We start from the raw sequence: 12,686 nt of genomic DNA, 5'->3' as shown, positions 1-12,686 counted from the left end.
CGCCTTTTATATGCCCTACCAGTCTTGCTAACGGTACTAACGGACTCTGGTGCTCACTCTACTTGTCACAGTGAATTGCAACTCTAATAGTTTACCTGCCCACCGATGGCAGTGTGTGGATGTGTTATACTGACGTCCGACCACGTCTGTTGGGTGTTTCAACTTTCGATGAGGTACTATAGTTTAATCACGCGTAGAATATAAATTTCCATATTTACCGTACTTCCTTGTGTCCCAGCTTTTACAGCCAGCAACATGATTACTCGTTTAATGACGACTGAAGAAGAGCTTAAGGGAGCAGTGGAGCTGCCTAGCGATCTGGGATCTCAGGTTTCGTGTTGTGGTACCCCTGCCGACAGGTGGTCGCAGGGCCTGGTGTTCCACCAGGCGTTGGTGGACTGCGCTCGCGCCGCCATCCTACTGCCACTGGCCGTCAGCATCCTGCGCTGCCAGCCGGTGCACAAGTGCTCCCTCGTCGAGACGGCCTTCCTGCTGCTCGTCACCGTCTCCACCGTCAACATGCTCACCACCGTGCTCAACGACTCCCCTGTATTTCCGCAGGTGAGTACCTAGCCTTTTATACCACATAAAACGAGAGCTGGAAAATGATTTGGAAAATATGAAGGGGTACTTTTCGGTTCGTACAGGAGTGTGCAGAATATGCAGATAATTTATAGACCAAGATTCGTCTTCGATTATCCGATGAAGACTGTCATGCTCGATCGTGTCAGTAGTCGTGAATCATCCCCGCTCTGTGGTCGTGGTCCATGAAACCATTTCGTACCTGACGTATCGTCAAGAGCTGCATATGACATCTCAGATGTTGCGAAGTGGTGGACCAGTCGGTAGATAGAGAGCTAAATATCGTGTAATGATGACGTGGTATAAGTCGGTAACTCTGTGAAGCTAGGAACACGTCTGATAGTGAACAATTTAGTCAGTAATAAATGTCAAACCTTTTTGTTCATACATCGGACATATAGTGAAATTTAATTATCAGCTTGATAAAATCAAGTTGCCACTGTGTATCTAGTGGGTAGTGTTACTCCTTCTCTACACAACCATTTATCAGTACCACACACTCTTCCACACTACAGATGACTAGGCAAAGACTTTTGATGTAGAGACCCACGCTTTACTCTAAAATCACCTTCTGGTCCACCCTGGAGGAAGGTTGGTGTAACATAACATAAATTAACCTAAACTAAACCAGCGTAACCCAAGCTAACCCAGCCTGACATAACCAAACCTAATCCATCCCAATCTAACCCAAGTCAAGCTATCGCAGACCAATCCAACAAAAACAACACAATCCAAGGAAATACAACCCAGTCCATCCTTAGAATACCCAACTTAAGCCTATTTCACTTGGTTCACTGCTCAAACGGTTTGTACATTTTGTGACAGACGTGCTTTGTTTGGTTGAAATCTTTATAATATGATCATTTTACGTAGAGTTTCGTTAGTTTTATGACCTTCTGACTGCTAGTCAGTGGGCAAACTTTTGATTATCTTCATAATTTTTTGAAGTCCTTTCAGTTTCAGTACACTTTTAAACACCAACGTATATATTTCTGCTACAATGACAAAGTTTTTATTTCATTCACTCAGTCTCTCGGCGATTACCTAACCTTCTGGTGGATAGAATCTTTCTTATACTTATTGGTAATTACAAACGTCATGGATTTCTTACTGGAGCGCTCAACCTTAGCGATCGTGCAAAAGCTCTACTCTATTTCTCTTTAATCTACGTTACAGTGATTAACAATTCACTTTCTGGCGACGAAGATCATACTATGATAACTGGTTACTGGATCTTCCCAATTTGCTTAAGGTAGGGGGGGGGGGGGGGTCTTAACTTCAGCACACAGCTTTCTCTCAGCATTATTCAGCTTTCCGGACCTTGGACCCGCTACATCTCACTCGAGTAGCTCCTCTTCCCGCCAAGGAATAGTTCTTAACAGTGCCCAGAAAAGAACTTGTATCCTTCGAATGACAGTTAGCAGTCAGCTAAACAGGAAAACCAGATATATGGGGTATACGAATTAATTGATTTAGTACAGTGTTGATTTGCGAGTTATTAAATGAACATGTTCTGACGTGGGCAATGAATATTACGAATCACGACAAGTAATTGCACATCAAAATGAACTGATTATTTTTCAGATCACTTGCCAGTTAGCAAGGAAATCAAACAACACTTTGATTCAGCTATATCCTGTATGTCAGATCACCCAGTAATTTAGTACACATTGAAATTCCTGCTGCACTGTGAAACTGAAATAAGACAGCAGTTTTGTTTACTATAGATCAAAGTAAACACGTCAACGTGTCTAGGTCTCATGAACACTGTCGACTAACAGTCTCCGATTCAAATATTACGGCCCGCTCAATCAAAAACGTCAATTTATAAAAAGTTATTAGAAATAGAAAATAAATTGTAAACAAATTGCTGAAAGCAAGTTTAGATAATATTTGTGCTTTGTAATGGGGAGGTTACTCTCCTGTATTCATAACTGTGTTTAATCAGGAGAAAATTTATGAGTAAAACTGATAGACTTCTGTCACGCGCCTTTTATTTGTTTTGTACAGAACAACACAACACACATTTAGCCCTTTCTTTTGTAGGCCATTTAATGTCCATCTTTGGATCTTCTAATCCGTGGTGATCGATGCATTCATGATATGCGATATCATCAAAATAGAAGTATAAAATAAAAGAACATATCTCATACTTATCACCAAGTAGTTTGCATTATTTTTGTAAACATGTATTTTTTGTTTACAGACGTTATATGTATTAATTTGTGGTATATTCTACATCCTTGAGTATTTCCTAACTATGAACCTGTGAAACAAAATGTACACCGCCAGGAAAATAAAATCGCAATACAAAAATTTGTTAATGTAAGGTAATGAAATTTCGGGTAAACATTTGTCTAGGTAACATATTTAAGGACAAAATAATGGAAGATCACAGGTTAATGTAAGCAAGAGATAAGCTATTCCAAACGTGAAAAGTCGGTACATTAGTAACTGGTGTAACCTCGAGGAATGTTGAATGCAAGCTCGCAAATGTGCACGTATTGTGTTATATAGGTACCGGACGCCACTTTGTGGGATGAAGTTCCATGCCTGTTGCACTAAGTGAGTCGGTATAGAGACGATTAAAGCTGACTGTGAGTGACGCTGCGGTTGTCGTCCAATGATCTCTTGTATGTGCTCAATTGGTGACAGATATGGTGATCGAGCAGGCCAATGCAACAAGTCGTCCCTTCGTAGAGATCGTTGGGTCAGAACAGCTCCATGTGGTCCAACGTTATCCTGTTGGAAAACACCCCCTGGAATGCTATTCATGAAGCGCAGCCGGACCGATCACCAGACTAACGTACAAATTTGCCACGAGAGTGCTCCAGCTGTCATACGAAATCTTTACCTAAATCAAAACTACAGGTGTAGATGCAGTGTACCTAACATACAGGTTGGTTGCAGGCCCTCAACTGGCCTTCTAACCAGCAAATGGCCATCACTGGCGCCGAGCAGAACCAGTTTTCTGCAGAAAACACAACTGCCCTGCACCCTGCCCTCCAATGGGCTCTCGCTTGACACCATTGAAGCGGCGCGAGCGGTGGTTTGGGGTCAGTGGAATGCACGCTACAGGAAGTCTAGCTTGAGCCGTTCTTACAGTAACCGATTTGTGTCAGTTCGTGGAGTCATTGTGGCGCCGACTGGTGTTCAGATTTCTGCTGCTGATCGATGCGCCAATGGTCTTCCCTCACGGTGGCGCCACGTGGCAGTCCGGACTATACATTCTCTTGATCACCACTACCAGCAATCATGTACAGTGCCAACGTATCTACCATGACTTCTTGCAATAACTTATTGCAGAGGAAAAATCAGCTATTCATAGCCCTATTACAGGACCTCGTTTAAACTAAATCAGATGTTGACAATGGCTAGGTTGTCGTCGTAAAGGCATCATAAACTCACCAAGTCCAATCTCAATGGTAACTAACGGTCATGACCGTTGCAGCACATATTTAAAGCAAACCTGATTTCCATCATCATAGTGGCGCTACTAGCACCACACTTATGCGACTGGCGCGAAATATGAGTAGACTTCATCTTTCAGATGTACACTACTGGCCATTAAAATTGCTACAGTACGAAGATGACGTCCTACATAAACGAAATTTAACCGACAGGAAGAAGATGTTGTGATATGCAAATGATTAGCTTTTCAGAGCGTTCACACAAGGTTGGCGCAGGTGGCGACACCTACGAAGTGCTGACATGAGGAAAGTTTCCAACCGATTTCTCATACACAAACAGCAGTTGACCGGCGTTGCCTAGTGAAACGTTGTTGTGATGCCTCGTGTAAGGAGAAGCAATGCGTACCAACACGTTTCCGACTTTGATAAAGGTCGGATTGTTGCCTATCGCGATTGCGGTTTATCGTATCGCGACATTGCTGCTCGCGTTTGTCGAGATCCAATGACAGCAGAATATGGAATCGGTGGCTTCAGGAGGGTAATACGGAACGCCTCGCTGGATCCCAACGGCCTCGTATCACTAACAGTCGAAATGACGGGAATCTTATCCACGTAGCTGTAACGGATCGTGCAGCCGCGTCTCTATCCTTGAGTCAACAGATGGGGACGTCTGCAAGACAACAACCATCTGCACGAATAGTTCGACGACGTTTGTAGCAGCATGGACTACCAGCTCGGAGACCATGGCTGCGGTTACCCTTGACGCTGCGAAATGGTTCAAACGGCTCTGAGCACTATGGGACTCAACATCTAAGGTCATCAGTCCCGTGGAACTTAGAACTACTTAAACGTAACTAACCTTAGGACATCACACATCCATGCCCGAGGCAGGATTCGAACCAGCGACCGTAGCAGTCACGCGGTTCTGGACTGAAGTGCCCAGAACCTCACGGCCACCGTATCAGCCTTCGCGCTGCATCACAGACAGGAGCGCCTGCAATGGTGTACTCAACGACGAACCTGAGTGCACGAATGGCAAAAAGTCATTTTTTCCGATGATTCCAGGTTCTGTTTACAGCATCATGATGGTTGCATCCGTGTTTGGCGACATCGCGGTGAACGCACATTGGAAGCGTGTATTCGTCATCGCCATACAGGCGTTATCACCCGGCGTGATCGCGCGGGTGTCATTGGTTACACGCCTCGATCACTTCTTGTTCTCACTGACGGCACTTTGAACAGTGCACGTTACGTTTCAGATGTGCTACGACCGGTGGCTCTACCCTTCATTCGATCCCTGTGAAACCCTACATTTCAGCAGGATAATGCACAACGGCATACTGCACGTCCTGTACGGGCCTTTCTGGATACAGAAAATGTTCGACTGCTGCCCTCTGAACAATTGAAAACGTCTGGTCAATGGTGGTCGAGCAACTGGCTCGTCACAATACGCCAGTCACTACTCTTGATGAACTTAGGTATCATGTTGAAGGTGCATGGGCAGCTGTACCTGTACAAGCCATCTAAGCTCTGTTTGACTCAATGCCCAGGCGTATCAAGGCCGTTATTAGGCCACAGATGATTGTTTTTGGTACCGATTTCTCAGGATCTATGCACTCTAATTGCGTGAAAATGTAATCACATGTCAGTTCTAGTATAATATGTTTGTCCAATAAATACCCGTTTATGATCTACGTTTTTTCCTTCGTGTAGCAATTTTAATGGCCAGTAGTAAAGGAACGCGTCTACCAACTTTCGTTTTGTCGTACAGTACTTTTTTTTCTTATGATTTTTTTTTTCCCGTCAGTGTATGTTTGATCTGTTCTCGGACTAACATGAAAGGCGCAATGTAGACTACGAGAGCGCAAGTCGAGGGAGCTGTGTTCGACATATGCAGCGTTAAACTTAACGAATTCTGAAGGTGGATAATTAATCCCCGTAACAAGTAAATACATAACATGTTTCTTTCATATTATCAATTAGATCAGCGAACAAAAAATTGGAAAAAGATATTGTCTCTAGTCTACTGTCACAGTTTCATTTTGTCAAATGAATACCATTTTCGATTCCATGGTTTATCATCTAACCATTCCAATATCAAAGGCATCACTGTGCATTAGTGAAATACACCATTGGTCATATATGTAGAATATTTCTGTATAAAAACTAAATTATTGTACAAATTGCAATGCTAACTTAGAGGAAGCTTTTTTAACATGGTGTGCAATCGTTTTGCACTTAATGTTTTATTACAGACGGACTTACTTCATTTATTACCTTCTTGTTCATGGTGTATACGTTGTTTTTCTTATATGGTATATCGTTTACATTGTAATCCTTTGATCCTTTTTACATTGCAGGTTCGTTCATGTAATCGGGTGATAGTTTGCATATACTTAACACATAGTGTTGGTATTTAATTAGTAGTATAACGACACTCTGATTGGGGTAAGCTGTTATAGCGACTACGCACTAGTGGTAAGAAGTTCCCTTTACTTGAACTTTGTCGTTTATCTATTACATAGACAGATACCTTATTTCCCAGCGAGTATTTCAACTGTACACCATGATGTTTTTGATAGGAGGCTGACCTGATGATCGTACTTAGGTCCGAAACAGGTAGTTATCCGACAAAATAAATATGTAGCAACTGTCGACAGCAAATACTATTTTTTCTGGTTAAATACGGATTCTGTAATTGTGTCTCACAGGAATGAATTGAAAATCGTAGGAAATCTGTTAAGACCAACTACAATACTGAATTTCTGTACTTTGGTCGCACACTATAAAGTCAATGACAATTTGCGTCCGTCATTACAGAAAATTAATGTCAACTCTATGTCAAGAAATCTGATGAGATATCGAATTTTGAGGTTAGTTTTGCCGTCCTCTGACTTTACAACACTTTTAGAGGTAGAAGTTTAAACTGTAAGAAAATACGGTAGTACACAGACAGAGTATACAGTACAGTAAGGAATCTCAAATTCAAAACAACGTAGGTTGGAGTAGAGATGAGCATTAGAGAAAAGCCCAAGATAACTTCATGCCAGACATGGAAGAGAAAAATCCAAAGTAACTTCAGAGACATAAAAGGGAGGACCAAGATCCAGAAAAGCAGCGTTTTTAGCGTCCACCACAATGATACCACAGTTTCAATCCACTTCTGCGCTATTAACAGGACAACAGCCAAATTGGTACCTGATTATCATATTTGAGAAGCGCTTATCTTATCATGTGATTTCGGTGTCCTTCCCCTGAAATCTGCGTATCTTTCATGACTGCAATTTTTGATGGCGAAATGACACTAAACATTTGTGAAACAGTACAACTAACATCGAAGTACATCATAAAGTACAACATTATTTATTTACAGGACATTCTACTTCTTTTAGTCCCCAGCACTAATGCTGTAGCCGTGTAAAAAGTGAACCATTAGAAAAATATGATAATTACGATATTGCAGTTTAGTGAGGCATCAACAACAGAAACATATCTCTGCTCAAATTGCCTAATTATTTGTGTAACTATTTATTTATGTAAGCAAAACAACACTTTGCAGAAACAAAAACAGGAATTTTCTATTAGAAAACGACAACGCAACATGTTAATTCGTAGTTTACAGAAACTTCAGCGGATCTGAATAATTCCGCCACTTCAACTGACAAAGGCGTCAGAAGCTGGAAGTATGTCCTATTATCATCTCATTGTCATATATGAAAAGAGGTCGCTGCCGCCGCTCATACTATTTCCTCTTTTAATAATCTCATAATCTTCAAAATGAGGCCTGTATTTTTTATTCATGTACACCACTTTTGTTCCGTTACACATGCACCTCCGGCTTTTCTCTAATATTGTCCTGTATTGCTTAAGAAGTTTATCTTTTCTGTGAGTTGCGTCAACAGCGCGATAGAAGCGGAATGTACGGAAATTTTTGGTGATTAATGTAGTCCGTTGGCGAGTGAAAAATAATTACTACTTCACTATGAAGTGCATATAACTATTTATTTCAGGAAACGTTCCTCATAAATTTTCCCAGTGTAATGGACCAAAATAGAGAAGAAGTACTCCAGAAAAGGGACGATATTTCAGTAATTACGTAGATAACAAACGAACAACTCTGGAACTTGAATTTATCAGTGACGATGATGGAGAGGACCATGGCTCTTCATGGAAGAAATAAAGAGTACAATAGCTACAATGAAACATTAAAAGCAGTAAATATAGATGTTAAATAGTTCAGTGTTTAAATGAAGAAGAACTAAGATAAATATTGAGGCTATGTAACAAAATGTATGACAGTGATGAAGGGGCCGAGGAAGTTTTTTTAAAGGAAATCATTCTAATATCAAAGTAATAGGAAAGCAAGAAATGAATTGACCACAGGCTATTTAGTCTCATTTCACATGTAGCTAAATTAATGTGAAGAATTACAAATATAAGAATGAAAATGAATTGAAGGAAACATTTTATGAGCATTAGATATGCTTAAAAAGAAATATAGTCCCCAGAATCGCAACAGAACTGTTAAAAATTTTGGGATAGACATATACTGAGAAGAGAAGACACATATATTTCATAAATCTTAAGAAGATATTTCACGATGTTACTCGGAATAAGCTTACAGCTATAATAAACATAAAGGAGGTCATTGAAGGTAAAGGAAAGAGGTGCAGAATGAAAAAAAAAGACAAAGATTATAACAGAAATGATATTAGAAGGAAATGAGACGGGGAGACGATGCTGAATGGAGAAACACTGGAACATGTGCAAGGCTTTATATACTGAGGAAGCTGAGTATCAGGTGAGTGAAAGCGCAGAACACAAATAAGGGCCAGGCTCGCAATGAAGAAAGAGACATTGTGTAAGGAGGGCAAAGTTTTCTGCAACAATGTGGTAGAAGATTAGAGGTAAATACTAACGAAATTTTTGTACATTACACTGGGCAAACGGAGTGTTCATCTACATGGTGCTAAAACGTAGACAACGAGGAAGGTAAAAAGAGGTAGCCTGGAGGCTTTTGGCACGTGCACATGGTGAAGGATACAAAAAATATGTTAGAGGGATGGAGTGAAAACTGTGAATGTACTGAGAAGGAGGTTGGGGGTGGAGGAAGGAGTGAACAGAGTCAATTAATGAACAATAGAAAAAAAACAGGAAGTGAACCAGTGAGTTACTGACTTCCTCAATTTGTAAAGCTTCTTCTCTTAAATAAATCATCCAGTTTTTTCTAAATTGTTCCGATCACTTTGTCTGTACATGTAAATCACATCTATCACTTTCCATCCCATTAGTATAATTCCTTAGTGGTGCATCGTTTATTTTTTCGTCTGTTTTAGAGTCTATAATACAAAAAAGCTAAGCACAAAGTCGCGGGTCACGGTGCACTGTTCCCCCTTAAGGTAGGAACATTGGAGGAAAGCTTTTGGTTTAGCCCAGACCAGCAGCTATTTGTGTAGACATGCAAACATCTGTCTACATTAGAGGATAGTACGCAAGGTTTGAAAGACGAACCAAACCTGGCGCCCAGACAAATTGTGCGAACCGAACTGTTCCTTTTGCAAAATAATTCAAATAGGCTTAAGTTAATGCTCACAAAATGTCAGCATTTGTACGTGTACCGTTAGAATTTTATGTACAAAAAGAATCACCCTCGTTCGCATTTTACGTTGAAAAGCAGTAGCCCTAAAATAACTGGGATGAAAACGATGATCCAGAACGGCCTAAGGTGAGTTTTAATCAATTGAAGTTCTTTACAGTTGTACGAATCTGTTAAAACTACGAACGAAGATAAATAAATAAACCTAGTCAAAACAATTTTTTTATCCTCTACTCTTTATCCGTTATCGAGATACGACAGATAAAAGCCGAGCTAAATGTAACGCGTAAAATTCATTCCTACGTGAATTCAATGCTTAGAATCAGTTATGCATTCTTGCGATACCGTTTAAGAGTTTAACTTGATTCGGATTTTATGTGCAAGAATCACGATGTCTGTGAGTCTATTTTTACGCGTCCCTCTCTCTGTGTTTCAGATTTTTGCAAATCACTTCACACTTTGTAAGAATATGGACAAAAACATGTGATTCATGATCGTTCTATTGTTCTCTGCAAGCTTTATCCGTTGTCAGGAGATAGCGGTCAAAAGCTGCGCATCAAACGTACTTCAAATCCCGTTTTATGCGCACATACGTAGGTGGTTTAAGTGATACAGATGAAATATATATATTGTTAATGTAATTATATGGAGCGTTTCCAAAAGCTTTCATCGTTCAGATTTTACGAGCAAAAAATCACGCGTTCCCTCATGGAATGTGTTTCATGGAAATGCGTTGCATTTTATGCGCTGTATATGTTTATTATTTTAAAATACTGGCTATTAGTGTCGATTATTGTTTCGTTGTTTGTACATTAAAGCTTTTACATTCTACTGGCTTATAATCATTGAAAAGTCTTTGGACGTACAGTGTAATGCATGTACCAAACCAGAATAATGTCCAGCCTTGTACAAAGTGATATGCCGATTGTTCGAGCATTTAAAGTATGATCACGCAAAATAAATAAATAAATAAATAAAATAAACTAATCTCATAATTGCAACAAAAATTATTGTCAGAAGAAAGTTACGATATTTCTAACTAATATATTTACTGCGGTTTCTTCAAAAATTACAGTGCAATTTTGTAGAAAAACGATTTTAGGGCAAAAGAAGCTTAAGCTTGTCAGTTTCCGTGCGAAACTGAAAACTTAATAGTATTTCGTCGTGAATACAATGTTCTGAGTTCTGCTTATTTCAGTCAATAATATTCATACTTATTTCGGATCCGTTGGTGCAACGTTTCGCATCAAAATTAGTCACGTGACAGTTTCAGGCTGCAGTTTCTCAACTTTAGGGTTTTATTATTGCATACTTAAAAAAAACAACGACAAGAATTGTAATAATGACAATATGTACGTTTTCCAATAGTCTATTGTTTGTTGTAAAAATCGTTCAGCTTGCGATATACTAAGCTTTTGAGTAAGTTTACCTATTTTGTACGCTCGTGTCCAAAGTTTATCTACAGAACAGAAACTATTTACAATCATTGTTTCACAAACTTCGCACAGTATCAAGTATTTCTTTCCGTATCGTATTTATGCTAGCAGTTATTCTTTGAGCTGCGTCAAGTATTTGTGTTTAATTTTCATATGTTTGCGTATAGTCTTATAGGTATATGAATAAAATGTATTTAATTATAAAAATAAGTTAATAAAACAATTTCGATTTAAACAGAATTTAAAAAAACTTGAAATCTATGAAACAAAATAATAAAATAACAGAGAATGAAAATATGAAAAAAGAAAGAAAAACCATGCTGCGGACATGTGACCTTGACTTTGTGCTGAGGCATGTGTGCTCTGCGGACACAGCAGACATTACTGGACAGGTTGAACCATACCAGGCAGGTAACCGTAGAGGAGCCAGACCAACGATGTCCATCTCAAGCAGTATGTTCGAAAGACAATACAGAAACCTATACTTCATCAGATGTCACCCTAGTCAACAAAAATCTACATCGGTTGCCAAGCTTTCGCGATCTAATGTCAAAATTGTGGTAGAATTAATGCCGGAACCAGAATGATAAATGCTCTTAACGCAGCACAAAGAAAAGGAAAATGTGTCATGGGCAGAACTGGTGATGTAAAAGAAGGGAACTAGCTTTTCGACTTACATGGCAGCTTTTAAATCAAAACATCTTGAGATAATCCACTTTTTTATGACTTAACCCAAATTCCCCAGAGCTCTCTCTTAGCAGCTCAAGACCGTGATCCTGTGCCCAAAATACCGAAGGTTCGACAACTATAATAAGCAGAGCGCCTGAAGAGGAGGCATGTAATGGCTAAAAGAGTTTTTCTGGGAGGATAAAATTTCTGGTGGTAGATTTGTTCCCAGGGGGACGCTGAAACAGTTTTTTGATTATTGGTCAGACTGGGGGTGGGATGGGGCGTTAAGGTTCCCCCGTGGGGACCATTTCTCCCATTTGTCCTGTTATATGTATGGTGCGGTGTGCATGAACAAATAGACATAGAAGTTTGTGCTTTTTGAAAGTGGGGTGCTTCTACAATAGGAAAATCCGAGAGGGGGGTGCATTTACAACAGGAATTGTCCCAGGTTGGGAATGAATATATCCTAAACTTAAGTTACACATTGTGTCATATTGCAATGACATGACAACTGCCACCTTGGATGACATGATGGCGAGTTTCACTTTGTACGATATGATATCGTACATCATGTTACTTTACTTGAAACGATGCTATATACTACATGAAAAATAGAAAACCACGAAAATGTCAAGTTGTTTTGATTTAAATGACTTTGAAAGTCCCCTGGACATATCGCCTTTTTTTCTGTGCTATGATAGGAGCTTTTTTGACTCTGATCAGTGATGTAAACGACCTTCGTGAACTTCCCTGATTTCTTTCAGGTCAGAATTATATGTTTTTACAATTCTTGAGCCAAGACGTCAACTACCTGTTGAACTATACCATAAAATTTTCACAATTGTTCTGGCACATATATGAAAACGTAAGTGAATATCTTTCCTGACGCAGTTATAGCGTACTGATCTGATAAGAAACCGGTTTTATCTTCTCGTTCCTGAAAGTATTTATTGTACGTCAATTCGCACTCGCTGCTGTTTTGAGCGGAATTAA

The 12,686-nt window shown here is 39.7% G+C and overlaps 1 protein-coding gene across 1 annotated transcript in view; it reads left to right on the top strand.

Moving 5' to 3' along the window:
* Positions 1-255: 255 nt before the first annotated feature.
* LOC126285121 (uncharacterized) overlaps positions 256-12,686 on the top strand; it is a 111,391-nt gene continuing 98,960 nt past the window's right edge. Inside the window, exon 1 of the mRNA XM_049984443.1 lies at positions 256-561. Coding sequence (XP_049840400.1) covers positions 256-561 — 306 coding nt within the window. The remainder of the gene's footprint in view (positions 562-12,686) is intronic.

This window comes from Schistocerca gregaria, chromosome 8, assembly GCF_023897955.1.
Source record: "Schistocerca gregaria isolate iqSchGreg1 chromosome 8, iqSchGreg1.2, whole genome shotgun sequence".
Classification (NCBI taxonomy): Eukaryota; Metazoa; Arthropoda; class Insecta; order Orthoptera; family Acrididae; genus Schistocerca; species Schistocerca gregaria.
Note: the sequence above shows the minus strand (reverse complement) of the source record. Positions and strands in the feature narration are given on the sequence as shown.